General features: G+C 37.6%; 1 protein-coding gene across 2 annotated transcripts in view; it reads right to left on the reverse strand.

Moving 5' to 3' along the window:
- The window catches only part of LOC133636237 (homocysteine-responsive endoplasmic reticulum-resident ubiquitin-like domain member 2 protein), a 33,746-nt gene extending 16,677 nt beyond the window's left edge, over positions 1 to 17,069 (reverse strand). The window contains exons 1-6 of one of the 2 annotated variants that reach the window (XM_062030036.1): positions 16,963 to 17,069; positions 16,460 to 16,677; positions 7,299 to 7,376; positions 5,259 to 5,372; positions 3,840 to 3,955; positions 63 to 176 (exon numbers count right to left, since the gene is read on the reverse strand). In XM_062030036.1, coding sequence (XP_061886020.1) covers positions 63 to 176; positions 3,840 to 3,955; positions 5,259 to 5,372; positions 7,299 to 7,376; positions 16,460 to 16,609 — 572 coding nt within the window. In that variant the 5' untranslated portion in view covers positions 16,610 to 16,677; positions 16,963 to 17,069. Of the gene's footprint in view, positions 1 to 62; positions 177 to 3,839; positions 3,956 to 5,258; positions 5,373 to 7,298; positions 7,377 to 16,459; positions 16,678 to 16,801; positions 16,941 to 16,962 lie in introns of those variants that run through there. The other variant, XM_062030034.1, reaches the window with a different exon arrangement.
- Positions 17,070 to 17,334: the final 265 nt, after the last annotated feature.

Genomic DNA, 17,334 nt, shown 5'->3' on the forward strand with positions numbered 1-17,334 from the left:
GTCAAGGTTAGAAGTCAATTCTACAGTAGCTCTGGGGGTTTTACAACATTTAAGAGGCGTACTAGTGCATGTAATGTTGTCGAGCATACAGCTGCTGCCACCACATTAGCGTCATGTGGTTGTAATAGGTCGTCACATTTGTGGGAGGGGTCGACGTTGCAGAGAGTTGACTCCAGCTAGAAAAGATGCCACAAAAAGATCATTGGAACACATTTCAAATGCTATCATTTTGTTTTTCTTTTGCTAACTTAACCTAGCATGATAGCCTGCTTAAATTGGACTGTTTGTTGCCAATCCAGCTCATAGAGCTATGCTAGTGTTGCTAACGTTTCTTTTAAACATCTTGCACTCAACTTTAAAAAATTTCAAAAATCTAATACTTTTTTTAATGAAATGTCTTTATTGCATTTGTTTACTTATGTAACAATAACCATTATTCATCATATGTTAAATAATTTTTGTGGCCAGTGTGTGATTGTTTCAATGCCATGTTGTATTATGCAGAATGGTTGCCAGAGCAGATGTTTATCAACCAACTCACTGAATTAACGGTCTTTTAATAGACCATTAAGCTTATTTCTAATTGATCAAAACATTGAAAGCATCAATACCAAGGTAGTAGGGCATTAGGGGTGTCACGAGAAAACTTTTCCCACTAATATTGGAGCTTTGAGTATTTGATGATACCGATATTGATCCTATATCAGCACGAATCATACACGCTTTTATTATTTTGTAGTATAATTGTTAGAAAAGGCTTGATCAAGTAAAGTTACATATAAAGAAAACAATGACAGGTATGGAAAAACAGTAACCCATACTTGCCAACCTTGAGACCTCCAATATCGGGGGGGGGGGGGATTGGGGGCGTGGTTGGGGCGGGGGACGTGTTTAGGGGCGTGGTTAAGACGAGAGTATATTTACAGCTAGAATTCACCAACTCAAGTATTTCATATATATATATATATATATATATATATATATATATATATATATATATATATATATATATATATATATATATATATATATATATATATATAAATACTTGACTTTCAGTGAATTCTAGCTATATATATATATATATATATATATATATATATATATATATATATATATATATATATATATATATGTATATATATAATATGTGACGGTCCACAACTGTATGTGGCAAAATGCAGCTCCACACTGCTGTCGCTTCAACATATCACTGGCACCAGGTGGATTATGAATTTCTTTTATTACAGTGTCCTGCAAAACAGTGCAAATTGTGAGACTGTGAGTCCACTTGGGTCACGGGATTATCAATTGGAAGGCGTCACAGTTCTGAGCACTTCCCGCAGGTAAAGTACATACCACTTCTCGCCAGCAACAGGCGCTGTTGCAACACTTCATTCATAATTTAATCAAGCATAATGAACGTCTGTTTCTACACCGTTACATATATATATATATATATATATATATATATATATATATATATATATATATATATATATATTTAGATTTTATTATATAAATAAAAGAAATACTTTAATTTTAGTGTTCATTTATTTACACATATACACACTCACACACACACCACACTCATCAACTCATTGTTGTACTTGAAAGTACAATGCTTTGTTAAGGGTTGAATTGTCCATCCTCTTTCTATTCTCTGTCACTATTTTTCTAACCATGCTGAACACCCTCTCTGATGATGCATTGCTGTGTGGCACGCACAAAAGTGCTTTCATCAAATGCACGAGAGTGTGGAATCTTCCATCTCTCCCTAGCATGGCCCAAAACCGGTCAATCCTTGCTTCCTGGGGAAGATCTTCCCTGGCAAGCAATTGGTACTCCAGTACTTGTACCCGGAGGCTGGTCAGGTCCAATCGCAGCTGCGGCAGACTTTTTTTTTTTGGGACGTGGCCTCCAGCTCCGGCTGAATACCGGAAGTTTTTCGGGAGAAAATCTCTGTCGGGAGGTTGTCGGGAGAGGCGCTGAATATCGGGATTCTCCCGCTAAAAACGGGAGGGTTGGCAAGTATGCAGTAACCTAGTTATTAACAGTCCGGAATGGACTGCATATGACTGTGTTTAAGTTGAAGCGGTGAGGCAATTGTTTTTTAGGTGACAACTAGTGGTCACAATAATCCATTAGGTTAAGCTCATGATGCAGTAAATTGAATGATTCAAACACGATTGTTACTGAAGACTTTGTATGTGTAAGTAATATGCAACTATAAATATTTGATACCTGTTTATAATGACAAATGTGTTTTAGCCTTCAATATTGTTAAATTAAGGGTAAACATTACAAATGTCTGGCTTGTGTGCTATTGTGTGCTTAGCTGTTGTGTAGCTGCTAGCTCCAAGTAGCCTGTAGCCAACCATGTTTACCATGTGTGAATGCTTTCACTGAAATACTAGAAAAGACCAACTTTGTGTGCTTATTGAAAAACATTTAGCTCTAAACTGGCGCTGCAGGATTGCTTGTATCGGAGCGGTTATACCAGAGTTTACATGCAAGCGAATATAATCCGATACTTGTTTTTTTTCCTGCTGATGTCGGACCAATATCCGATATCAATATCGTATTGGGACACCACCAGTAGGCATTAGTATCGGATCAATACCAGTGTGATAAAATCTAACTTTTTTTAGTTTCTTTCTGTTTATTTCTTAAATACCAGGGATTTTTGTTGTGTTGCTCATATTGCAACATTGTTGATATTTTTACATTAATATACAGAAGATACCTGCTATTCAAACGGGTTAAGTTCCCGAGATCCCCAATGGTGTCAAAAACTGCAGAACAATGGACACACCCATAAAGAGTCCTAAGAATGCCTATTTTAATACTAAACCAGTGGTTCTTAAACTTTGTTCACCAAGTTCTACCTCAGAAAACAGTTGCCTGTCCAAGTACCACCATATCGACCAACCTTAAAATACAGTAGCATAGTTGGCCTAAATATTTATCAAAATGAGCAAAAGGTTTTATTTAACAAATATATTTAATATTTTTGGCCACTGTAACATTACACACCAGTTTGAACAGTAAGAAAGTGTTTTAATATGTAAATAAGTGATTATTTGGCGTACCACAAGATAGCACTTGCGTACCACAGTTTGAGAATCCCTTCTCTAAACCCTATAATAATATAATATTGGTATCGGGACAACCCTAGTTTATACTTACTAAACCGTCTCGTATGATGTCTGTAGGAGTGCTAGCATCGATAGCATTAGCTAATATGCTAGCACATTTATGAGTGTCTGTGTTAGTATTATTAACTTACAACGGCATTCTGTTTATATTGTTTCAGTTTCACAAATTCCTCAGTAAATTCACCAAGACATCACCGTGGAGTTATTTGGTCTGTTTAGCTGATTGCGGAGCATTTTGACTACAGTTTTACACATTAAGAAAAACAATTACAGGCATACAGTGTAAAGTATTGTAAAAAAAAAAAAAAGTGCAGTTAGACAACATGACTTCTTGTCAAAGCTTCTTCTGGTCCTTTGGTTTGGGCCAAAAACGTTCATTTCGGTGCACCCCTACTAGAGACATACTGCATCGGATCCGCAGCAACACAAGCGCACTCGGTGGAATTTAGAAATCAGTTGTTATTTGTAAAATGGTTTACTTCCATAATGTTCAACGTGTTTGTTCATCATGGCAACTTGTGTATAGTGGCCACTTTTGCTGTCTCCCTTGAGTGGTCTCTATAGGTTTGACCGAATTGTGTACCCCTAAAGTGTAAGACCTTTCTACAGATTCGTTACATCAATATTGTGGTAGCTGATTTTTCACTCTCAGTATACATTTAATAAAATCCTATACTGTACCTGTGAATAAACTGTTGATGCAACTGGTGGTAAGGAAAATATCCATCTTGTTGTCTGAGTCCGTCACTGCTGTCATCTGATTGGCCGGAGAAAGAAGGACTAGCAGTTGGAGCGACCTGTCAACGGGGCAGGGGGGTAGTATTTAGCATTTGTTTATGGTTGAGTAGGCTTTCTTTTAGGGCTGGGCGATATATCGAATATACTCAATATATCACGGGTTTGTCTCTGTGCGATATAAAAAATGACTATATCGTGATATTCGAGTATACGTTCTCACGCAGTTGCTTTTAGCTGCGGGCATTACACTTCAGGCTCTTTTCACTGTTTCTTGTCTCTCCTCCTCACAGAGACATAAAACAAGCGCACCTTCTTATATACGTCACATACAAACGTGCAACATCATACGCCCTCGCGGAGCAGAGAGGTAGCGGCATGGTAACATTAACTGTGAAGCTAGCGGAGTGGTAATACGAGAGAAAGAAGGTGCGAATCTGGTAACAAATGAAGGAAGAATTAATTCCCAAGAAAAACAGCACGGGGTCCATCGTCTGGCGGTGGTTTGGCTTCAAGCGGGAAGATGTCGAACAAGTATGCGGCAAAAGCGTTGTTACAAAAAGTAGCACCTACTGCTAATTTGTAGCATCATTTGAAAAGTCACCCGCTAGAGAATGAAGAGTGCTTGAAACTCCGCATGTCGACATCTCCGTTCGGTGCCATACCCACAAAATGCCGAAGCAACCATTTCCAGATCAACACCGTATGAAAAAAATAGTCAACAACAGAAGGAGATAACGTCCGCAGTAACCTACCACATAGCAAAGGACATACACTATTTGATTTCCTATAATGCAGCTCATTTTTATTTGACAGTTATGGAAATATCTTGTGTGACATCATGCACAAAAGTAGTAGTTGCTTTCTGTACAAAAAGTGCACTTTAATTTAGTGTTGTTTTGATATGTCATCTTCGTGACATCATGCACAAAAGCGCACTAATAGCTTGTTTTAAAATGTCTTTGACAATCTTGCACTTTCTGTTTTGAAATGACATGAATGTTTGTGCCACTGCTTAATAACTGTTTAATAAATACAGTAAATTGACTTAGTTGTGGTTTCCCTCTCTGCATGAAAGTTTAAAATGAGCATATATTAATGCAGTATGAACAAGAATGTTTTAATGTAGACACATAGAATCATCATACTGCTGTGATTATATGCATCAAGTGTTCATTCAAGGATAAGGCAAAATATCGAGATATATATCGTGTATCATGACATGGCTTGAAAATATCGAGATATTAATAAAAGGCCATATCGCCCAGCCCTACTTTGTTTCGACATCCACTTGGGGCACGGCAGATTACAGCATGGGGGTGGATGATGACATGGATTATAGGCGATGATGAAATTTTAACTCACTGCAGGTCCTGTTTCATTCTCCTGAGGCTTGTTAGTGTGTCTGCGGGCAGGTCCTGGGGAGCTGGGAGGAGTCGGTGACGGGCAGACCAAGTGAAGCATGTGGTACTCATCCTGCTGTACAAGTGATTACAACTGAATATTAGATTTGCAAAAAATTATAATTATTCGTTTGTGTCATTGCTCATCGTAGTAATTCCAGTTTCGAACCAACTGACTATGATTCACAAAGACCATACAACAAAGTTGAAAAGTCGATGAGGTTTAAAGGATTCACTTCAATTTAGTGCCACTCTTTCCAAAAGAGTGACCACCAGTTTTAACAATAGAAAAATAACATGAAATTCAAAGCATGACGACTCAAGTGTGTACCATTGTGAATATGGATGCAATGATAAATGGTATTAATGATAACTGCGGTAAAAATATTTACAGTTGTACTGATTTGATTTACATTTATCGAAAACCCACACTATAATAAAGTCACGGACAAACTGGCATTACCTTGTTATCTTAAATGCTGACATGAAAACAAGAGTCATTAACATTTTTCCCCAATGACAAATGACATACCCTAATCCAAACATATATAAACACATTCTTTTTGAGCAACTGAGATATTTAATTGTGCTGCACACTGAACCTACAACCTGTGCTATGTGATAAAAAAAATACCGTACATTCCGGACTGTAAGCCGCTACTTTTTTACTACACTTTGAACCACGCGGCTTATAAAACGGACCAGTAAATGTATGGATTTTTTTTGGCTGATGGCCATAATAAAAATAATGTTATATATATATATATATATAAAAAAAACACGCAAAAACACTAAGGCTGTTTTATTGTTTGTGCTATAGCGCCATCTTTTGGACAAATTTGCTCACTGCAGGTGCCGCAGTGTCTTTCCACTTAGTGCTTCCAAAAACCGAAAGTAGAAGTAGCGTTCAGTCTTCTAGCCGTCCATAGCGTTTTTACTCCTATGGATTCTCCATTCATCACTCCAAGTAATGTTTGTAAGTTTTACAATATAACTTAAACTGTTTGTACTTACTTAACCGTCCCATGTGATGTCTGTAGGAGTGCTAGCGTCGTTAGCATTAGCTAGTATGCTAGCACATTTACGAGTGTTTGTGTTAGTATTATTAACCTACAACGGCATTCTGTTTATATTGTTTCAGTTTCCCAAATTCCTCAGTAAATTCACAAAGACATCACTGTGGAGTTATTTGGTCTGTTTAGCTGATTGTGGAGCTAGCTTCTGCAGCTCGAGGGTCCACAATGATGACTTCTGTTTTGTTTGATCATCCGTTTTACTGCCACGTTACAGGAACAGTTTGGAAACGAGGTATTTAAATAATTATTTACATAATCTTACTGTGTAAATAACTAATTTTGCAACATATATATCTGCAGCGTCTAGTCCAGTGCAGCTAATATACCGGTAGGTAAAAAAAAAATTTCTTCAAAAATTTAATGGGTGCGTTTTATTTATCGGTGCGCATATAGTCCGGAAAAATACAATACTCGGAGGAATAAGACAAGCAGGTGTTTTTACAATGCATTCAGGGACCGCTGAACAGAGTAGGCAGCCACAACGCCAGCCAGAACACTCTTATCAGTGACAAAACCAAAATAGTGGGCTGTCCAACAGTGTGCCTATTTATTTTAGTTATTTAAATAAAATCAAAAGAGACCAATGCATGTATATAAGCACTTTTTGAGCACATTCAACAACACAGCGATAATAATGATAACCGTGATTATTTTGGTCACAATAACTGATTTTCATATTGTTACATTCCTAACTGTGACTCAGTATTTTCATGGGGTTGGCTTTATATGTTAAATTTTTTCAGAATGTCACCTGGAACACAATTTGTACAGTTAATAAAAGGCTTTGCGGGGGTGACAGTTTGACACTGCACTGGAACCGAATACAATACTATTTCTCCAGTAAAGACAATTAGCAAGACAAATCAGAAATCAAACTATTGTGTGTTTAGTGATTTAAAAAAAAAAAAAAAAAGTGGGAAAGTTACCTTTCTGAGCACATCTTTTAAGGTAAAGTGATCCAAAAGCAGCTTCCCAGAATACACCAGTCTCTGGTCTTTGGAGCGCTACAAGCACATTAGAATATTTTGTTAAATATAGCAATATTACAAGTTTTGTTTGGATCTTCCATCCATCCATCCATCCATTCTCTACCACTTGTCCCTCTCGTAGTCACGGGGGTGCTGGAGCCTATCCCAGCTGCATTCAGGCAGAAGGCGGGGTACACCCTGGGCAAGTCACCACCTCATCGCAGGGCCAACACAGATAGACAGACAACATTCACACACTAGGGCCAATTTAGTGTTGCCAATCAACCTACCCCCAGGTGCATGTCTTTGGAGGTGGGAGGAAGCCGGAGTTACCGGAGAAAACCCACACAGTCATGGGGAGAACATGCAAACTCCACACAGAAAGACCCAGAGTCCGGGAATGAACCCAGGACCTTCTTATTATTAATAATAATAATAATAATGGATTCGATTTTATATCACGCTTATTGTGATCTTATGTGCAACAAATATCCTATGAACATGTATTAATTTGCACAAAACATTGTGCACCATGGAAGACGGTATTACATTTTGGAGCAGATTTACTTTTTAATACATTTGATCTGCACTTAATTACTTGATTTTTTGTTGCTACTAAACTATAATACAACCCACTATTCAATAGCCTCATTGGTTTCAAAACCTTTTTTCCGTGTCACTGTTTGGTGTGAAGGAGATTGATTTTCTGGCTTACTTCCAGACGTAACAGAAGTGAAATGTTGGGACTGCGAGTGTGATGTTTTAACAGCAAACACCTCTCCCACCCTGTTGAAAGCAATTTTCACTATCAAACAAGCATGTTATGCACGACACCAGATGGGCCATACGACCAATTCTGTGCCATTTGCATCCCCAGGGAACAAAAGTTACTGTAAAATATGTTTTAAGCCAAGTTTCCTGCATAGTGATCGGATTGCATAAATTACATTTAAAGACTAAGTTTAAGTATCTTGAATGCTGGGAAACTAACATTTGTTGCCTGTCACCGCGTCTTCAAAAGGACTCCACCATTAAATACAAAAATGTGTTTAGATGTTTGTGTTGCCACAAATATACTTTGATGTTGTTGTGTCTAAAAGTTAAACATAATGTATTTATAATTCACACTTATGTTGTGTCACTGGATTTTAATTCAGCACTGTTACCCCAACACTGAAAAATGTGGAATATTTCACAAGTCTTATGGTGGACAGTAAGTTGCATCATTCAAAACTCACTGCTGTTACTTTCAGTCCTGTTATTCAAATGAAACATATTTGCCATAGCAACGTTGTACAAAAATAAATGTTGCCCATACACATTTTGAGCATTCATATATGTTTTATCACTTTTAAAGAGTTTAAATGAACAAATGGTGCAGATTAGGTGCAACAGTCCCTTATATTGGCGTGAATGCGTATACATTTACAGCAATGTCTCATTTTGCTGGTTCTCTGTTAAATGCACAGACAAATGTGTTATCTACAGTACTAGCAACCTAGCCCGTACAATCCACGAACATAACTTCCTATGATGACATTACAATAAAACGTTTACATGTTTACAAAGATTACATCAGTCTTGAGCAAAATGGAATGCAACAGGGGACAAAATCAGCTTAGCGAAACAAGGCAACCATAATCTCAATGGGTTTTAATCAGGTCTTTACTAAGTATGTTGCATACTCAAGAGCATAGGGTACACAATAGGACTGAAATAGGCATTATATTATGAAATCCTAACATGTCGTTTTGTAGATGTTAATAGAAAGGCGTAAGAATCTTGAATCTGTCCGAATTTGTTATATGCAAGCTCCTCCCACCAGAAATGGCCTGCAAGGAGCAAGGAGGCAGAGATGTTTGGAGAAATGAGACATTCTTCCCTCAGTGCCGTCGTTTCATGGAGACGTCAATCAAAGATGACGTGTGTCAAAGCCAAGTTACAACAAAAAAGAGGGAGTATTTGTGATGAATAAGGCCGCACATAAATTAGTGTCATTAATGAATGTACTTTTCTTTTGACTGGTCTTTATCACGTGCATGGACAAACTGTGGAGTGAGTGAGTGTGCCGTGATTTTGATTTAATGGATGAATTTCGATCTTTTTATTCATTTTGAATACAAAAGACCATTGTAAGTTGGAACAAGACAATGATGAGTCTAATAGTAATCAAAACTGTGGTTTCTGAAAAAACTGAACCACATGGCCCTTTTTTTACATATTTAAAAATACAGTTAAAATCATGGTGACCATTAAACTAAACATATTGCACAGATTTACCTCAAGGGGAACTACACTTTTTTTTGGAATTGTGCTTGTCATTCACAATTCTTATGTAAGACAAGAACACATAAGTTTTTCTTTTCCTATGCATTCTAACTAGTAAATACAGTGCATCGGGAAAGTATTTACAGCTCTTCACTTTTTCTACATTTTGTTGTTACAGCCTTATTCCAAAATGGAATACATTCATTTTTGACCACACAATTCTACAGAAAAATACCCCGTAATGACTATATAAAAAACTATTTCTTGCTAATGTATTAAAAATAAAAAACTCAAAAAATCACATGTACACAAGTATTCAGAACCTTTGCTTAATACTTTGTTGATGCCCCTTTGGCAGCAATTACAGCTTCAAGTCTTTTTGAATACGACGCCACAAGCTTAGCACACCTATCTTTGGGCAGTTTCACCCATTCCTTTTTGCATCACCTCTCAAACTCCGTCAGGTTAGATGGTTAGCATTGGTTTTCATCCAGGATTTTAAATACACTTGGGTAAAACAAGTGTAAAGATGACAATATATGTGTGTTATTTAATGTCTAGATGGCTCTAATAATGCTTAAAACCATATTCAGAAAGTCTTAATCAGTTTTTTTATGCTCTAACTATTAAAATATTCTGTCAATAAAAATCCTACTTCACAAAAACGTATTTATCATGGTAATGTCTGGAACCACTTGGAGGTAAAAAAAAATGAAATAAAAATATGTACAACTGTATACATAGCAAGTAATCTGGCCCCTCTAGATACTATTTGGCGAGACTTGGCGATTTGAAGAAAAGGCTTTTTCTTGTTTGACGTTGAAAAAGAAAACACAAAGAAGTGAGAGAAGAAATCTTATGATTCGTAACATTTGTTTTCATTGCTTTACATGTTTTTTTAATCACTTTTACGCAAATGCATCATGACCAATTGTGCAAAGTTGAAAATTACGTCATTGCCTCATGACGTCCGCCCCCACCCACGACCCACCACTGCCACAAATTGATTCCAGTTCTGGGTGACCTGAGCCATTAGTCAATAAATCAATTAACCGAACAATAAATCAAAATGAACTCGATAACGGCATTGATAAGATTGTTGTGTCCGTGTGTTTGTTTTCTTTGTCTGTTACTTTCAAACGAAGTTCTGTTACTTTCAAACGAAGTGCAAGAGGGTTCACTCTGTGCATCATTCCCAGCACCTGAGCATGTTTATTCCATTTTGGAATTAAACGAACACTCTTGTCAGCGATCCACAATCTTTGTCTTGGTGGGCGAAGGCGGGACTGCTGGCTTAAACACACATACATGCAAGATCTTTTGGAAAATGACGAGTGTATGTCTGCAGCCTGAAAACTTCCCGTGTCATGCCATATCATCTGGGGCTTTCCACGAGCTTCTACTTTTCAAAGTAAAAGCTTGCTTTTCTCTTCTCCTTCCTACTTTGGTGGGTGTTTTTTTACTAAACAGTGACGTCAATTACAAACACGAATAAAATACTTTAAAAAATATCTGTCTATAAAATAAAAACAAGCCATCATAAAAATGATTAAAATACTTAATAGGTTATGGTTAGAGTAGGGTAAGGTAAAAAATAAAGTTTATTCCCCCATGCTATTACTGAGAGGAACCCTAAACAGTGAAAGAGTGTCAGACCTGTTACAGCGAAATAACCAAGAATCGAATATGTCGCTGTAAATGTGCTAACTCATGTTTACTTCATCATACTTTTGCTCTATTCATCACTGCACGACATCTTAATAACCTTGCACATATTAGCTATCAAGTACTTGTTTATATTTTAGTTAATATTTTAATATTACATTGTATAATGTCTAACAAGTCAAATTCTTTGTATGTTAAACATACCTGGCCAATAAAGGTGATTCTGATTATGAACATTTCAAATGTGCCTAATACAGCGAAAGTGCACTTTTGTCTATAAACTGTTGTTAGAGGTATAGTTTGGGCTAACAACAATTAGCAAACGTTTTGTATACATTACATGATGAAATACAATATATGAACAGGCTATAAACATTTAGTTATCAATCACAATTATGTGGCACACCATCCAGCAGTCACAGCACTGTGTGTTCCTTACAGCAAACTGCATTACCACCAAACGCCAGCTACAAGCACTGTTTAGCTACTGCCATAATTAATCACTGTACAATATCTACACCCTTACGTACTACTGTATGTACAGCTGAAATTGCCAATTTAACAATTACCATTTGTGTCAACTGATTTAATCAAATATGCTCAAAGACTTAACCGAGACACCATCATGAAAACGATTTGAGATTCATATATTTTGACCCTCTGAACTCATTGTTGGACACAGCATGACACGGGAGGTCTGAGACAAAAGGGCTGGACAGGGGGATCTCCAAGCTGCAGCAATACCTGACTCGAAAATGATAGCAACAAAAACAAAGTACTCTGCCCAGTTTTTCCAACTGGGGAAAAAAATACACTTTAAGATGTTCAAGTATTGAAGTCAAATTTTTGCTAATGATTGAGAATCCTATGTATTTTTATTTACTAATTTAAGATAATTAAAAGTTATTGACCTTCCCATTACTTGGGTTAAAAATATTGCACTATAATTTTTATCATGATAACATAAGTGCTTAAATTTGGTCTAAAAGAAATGGCAATAACAATAATATAGTTTATCAGCAATAATTTGTTGGACAATATATCGTTCGGCAAAATGTATCAACCCAGATCTATTGTACTCATTAATAGGTTTGTGAAGTGATGCTTACATTTGAGCTGGTATACTACATTATATCATATTATATATCTGGGTCCTTGGTAAGATATAGTTGCATGAGATAGACTTCTGGATGGAGGTCAAAGCATCAAGGGGCAAGATAGATTACTAATAAGAGCCAAGAGATTCAGCTCTTATAGCTTCTTACTGAACTCACCAAGAGGATTAACATTGTACCAAGATAGTAACATGCACACACACGCATGCACGCGCGAATGAGTAAAGAGAAGCAGAGCTTTTTTAATCCTACCCCTTTTCGTATCATAGCACCAAGTGGCATAACCATGAGATGTTCCAAAACTAAGTAATAAAATAAAATAAGTTTAAAGATTTCTTTTTTGGTCTATGCTTTCTATGTGATGTTGGTGTGGTTCCTATATATATGATCATTTTCATGGTCAAAATCGCGGAAATTCCGTGTTTCCTGATAAAAAATAACAAGGCAGACGAGAATTGAGGCAGACACAGGTGGTGCCTCCACAGCTACACACAAAGTCTTTTGAGCATGTGCGTGCGAGGGGGGCGTGTGCTTGTTGTCATGGGGGAAAAAGCCTGCTCAGTTGCCTAGTAGCCTGCTCAGTGGCCTAGTGGTTAGACTGTCTGCCCTGAGATCGGTAAGTCGCGAGTTCAAACCCCAGCCGAGTCATACCAAAGACTATAAAAATGGGACCCGTTACCTCCTTGCTTGACACTCAGCATCAAGGGTTGGAATTGGGGGTTAAATCACCAAAAATTATTGTCGGGCGTGGCCACCGCTGCCGCTCATTGCTCCCCTCACCTCCCAGAGGGTGATCAAGGGTGATGGGTCAAATGCAGAGAATAATTTCGCCACACCTAGTGTGTGTGTGACAATCATGGGTACTTTGACTTTAACTTAAAAGGCAGGGAAAAGGCAGGCCATGAGGCAGCAAGTACCTCTGTCTCAAAGTAGGGGGCGATATATTGTGAACTTGCAGTTCAATGCATCAGGAGTACTCTGACTCGCCACACTGGGAGAAGTGGGGGCGCTCAAGCTAGCAGACACATGTCTCTCCTGCGGAAGCCAGCCTTTTTTTTTCTTTTTTTTTAATAAACTGTATTTATAACAAAAATGGCATTTTTATTAGAGTAAGCCAGCGTTTGTGGGTGTTTTTTGTCAGATGCAAAAATATTGTTTTATTGCTAGGAATTAAATGAATGTGTCTGCCAACATGTAGGATTATATACTGTATCCAAGATGAAATACTTCTCTAAACTGGACTTTAACACAAAATGAATGTGATCATACAAAGTACGATTTTATGGAGGATAGCTATTACTGTGTCAGATACAAATACAGAAAGGTAGGATACACTCACAATACTTGATTTATTTTGTTAAAAGCAAATGGGACCAAAATTAGGGATGTCCGATAATGGCTTTTTGCCGATATCCGATATGCCGATATTGTCCAACTCTTTAATTACCGATACCGATATCAACCGATACCGATATCAACCGATATATACAGTCGTGGAATTAACATATTATTATGCCTAATTTGGACAACCAGGTATGGTGAAGATAAGGTACTTTTTAAAAAAATGAATCAAATAAAATAAGATAAATAAATTAAAAACATTTTCTTGAATAAAAAAGAAAGTAAAACAATATAAAAACAGTTACATAGAAACTAGTAATTAATGAAAATTTGTCAAATTAACTGTTAAAGGTTAGTATTATTAGTGGACCAGCAGCACGCACAATCATGTGTGCTTACGGACTGTATCCCTTGCAGACTGTATTGATATATATTGATATATAATGTAGGAACCAGAATATTAATAACAGAAAGAAACAACCCTTTTGTGTGAATGAGTGTAAATGGGGGAGGGAGGTTTTTTGGGTTGGTGCACTAATTGTAAGTGTATCTTGTGTTTTTTATGTGGATTTAATAAAAAAAAAAAAAAAAAACAATACTGATAATAAAAAAAAACGATACCGATAATTTCCGATATTACATTTTAACGCATTTATCGGCAGACCGATATTATCGGACATCTCTAACCAAAATGCATTTAATAACTTTATCAAATACTTTTTGGACCCATTTATCATATCATAATATGATTATGATAATGTTTTTATGAAAGCAAATAACTCCCTTCTTTTTCTTGGTATTCTAATGTTCAACCTAAATCAACAATGATTAGAGCTGCACATATGAATTTAAGTAAAAAAAAAAAAAAAGAAGGGAAAAAAAACTCCAAAAGTATCTATGCCTCACCTGGTGTTTAGTTCACCGCACGTCACTGGTTGATTGGCAACACTAAATTGGCTCTGGTGTGTGAATGTAAGTGTGAATGTTGTCTGTCTATCTGTGTTGGCCCTGCGATGAGGTGGCGACTTGTCCAGAGTGTACCCTGCATACTTGCCAACCCTCCCAATTTTCCCGGGAGACTCCAGAATTTCAGTGCCCCTCCCGAAAATCTCCCGGGGCAACCATTCTCCCCAATTTCTCCCGATTTCCACCCGGACAACAATATTGGGGGCGTGCCTTAAAGGCATTGCCTTTAGCGTCCTCTCACCTGAAAAGGAGACTATTATATATGTCTCCGTTATCCATAGTTTTATCTATAACCCATTAAGTAGGCAGGCACGGCGCTATTTCTCAGCGTGTTTATTCCAGCCGGCACGTTAATACACTGACACACAACATCCGGATTCCCATCATGCATTGTTTCAAAACTACGGCAAGTAGTAATGTCCAAAAACATAACAGAGAAGAAGAACGAAGAAGAGACATGGCGACGACGAGTAAGAAGAAGAAGTACGCTTGCAAGTTCCAAAATGATTGGAAAAAATAATTTCAGTTCATCCAGAACAGCTCGAAAGGGAAGGGGTATGCTGCCTGCAAATTTTGTAGATCAGACTTCTCCATTGAACACGGTGGCCGAACGTATATACTCATTAATTAACGGATTATTTAGGGATTTAGCATTTATCGGCCGATAATATCGGCAGTCCGATATTATCGGCCGATAAATGCTTTAAAATGTAATATCGGACATTATCGGTATCGGTTTCAAAATTATCGGTATCGGTTTCAAAAAGTAAAATGGATGACTTTTTAAAACGCTGCTGTGTACATGGACGTAGGGAGAAGTGCAGCGCGCCAATAAACCTTAAAGGCACTGCCTTTGCGTGCCGGCACAGTCACATAATATCTACGGCTTTTCACACACGCAAGTGAATGCAAAGCATACTTGGTCAACAGCCATACAGGTCACACTGAGGGTGACCGTATAAACAACTTTACCACTGTTACAAATATGCGCCACACTGTGAACCCACACCAAACAAGAATGACAAACACATTTCGGGAGAACATCAGCACCGTAACACAACATAAACACAACAGAACAAATACCCAGAACCCCTTGCAGCACTAACTCTTCCGGGACGCTACAATATACACCCCCACCCCACCCCCACCTCAACCCCGCATCCCCCAACCCCGCCCACCTCAACCTCCTCATACTCTCTCAGGGAGAGCATGTCCCAAATTCCAAGCTGCTGTTTTGAGGCATGTTAAAATAAATAATGCACTTTGTGACTTCAATAATAAATATGGCAGTGCCATGTTGGCATTTTTTTCCATAACTTGAGTTGATTTATTTTGGAAAACATTTTTTAATGCATCCAGCGGGGTTCACAACAAAATTAGGCATAATAATGTGTTAATTCCACGACTGTATATATCGGTATCGGTTGATATCGGAATCGGTAATTAAGAGTTGGACAATATCGGAATATCGGCAAAAAAGCCATTATCGGACATCTCTAATACATATATATATATATATATACATATATATATATATATATATATATATATATATATATATATATATATATATATAAGAAATAGTATGGAACTTACCCCGCCTTCAGCCCGAATGCAGCTGAGATAGGCTCCAGCACCCCCCCCCCCCGTGACCCCAAAAGGGACAAGCGGTAGAAATTGGATGGATGATGCCGGCAATCATTTGCACTTTACAGAAGCTACGAGATGCTGTGTTTTGTAATGATAAAGGAGTGGAATACTCACTGGTTTGCTTGGGTACACATCTGACAAATGGGCTTTCAGTTTCTCTACAGTCCAGTCCTGGTAGCAATTAATAGTCTGGTCATCATAGTTCTGGTTAGGCGCCTTGATGACAAGGGTAACCGGACTGCCCATTACACCTTGAGCCATCATTAAAAAAAAAACAGGTGAGGTGGAAACACCTGAGGAACACTTGAACGCTACGTGAACTTCATCTTTGGCTGGAAGAGAAAAATGGAAACTGATGAAAATGCGGACAATTACGTGCTAAAATGAATCATAACGACGCTACAAATGACCTTATAGAGCTAGCAAAGTGAGCTAAGTATTTCATGTAATACCCACACGATAACATTAGCCTCGCTAGGACATTAAGCGACGTGGTTGCCTTTGGTCAAGTTAAACAGAGAGAAAAACATTCATGGAAAAAGTCCGGAAGCTAAATATGCTGACCAAGTATCTTAAAATAGGTGACCTTAAAATAAATATGGATAATTCGGGTTTACCTTGTGTGTTTATGCCCCAGCGACCGAGCCCAGCTCAGCTGTCTTCTTACTTTCTCTACATTAACAGCGTCATTGAAGCCGCTTTAAGCTCCACGGCGACATCTAGTGTATTGGCGGGGTAATGGCCACTGACCAAACTGGGAAGTCATTCAATGTATTTTGCAGTAATAAAATGATGAAATAATACATTGTATTTGTACGCTGAAATGATTAACAAAATGATGCCGTAATTAGAAGAATTATATGTTTTTTTATTCCTTTACACTGTTTTAATTTACTCCATGTCACATGCCATACAACAGTGCTTTTCAACCACTGTGCCGCGGCACACTAGTGTGCCGTGAGATATTGTCTGGTGTGCCGTGGGAAATT

The sequence above is a fragment of the Entelurus aequoreus genome, linkage group LG20 (assembly GCF_033978785.1).
Source record: "Entelurus aequoreus isolate RoL-2023_Sb linkage group LG20, RoL_Eaeq_v1.1, whole genome shotgun sequence".
Taxonomy (NCBI): domain Eukaryota; kingdom Metazoa; phylum Chordata; class Actinopteri; order Syngnathiformes; family Syngnathidae; genus Entelurus; species Entelurus aequoreus.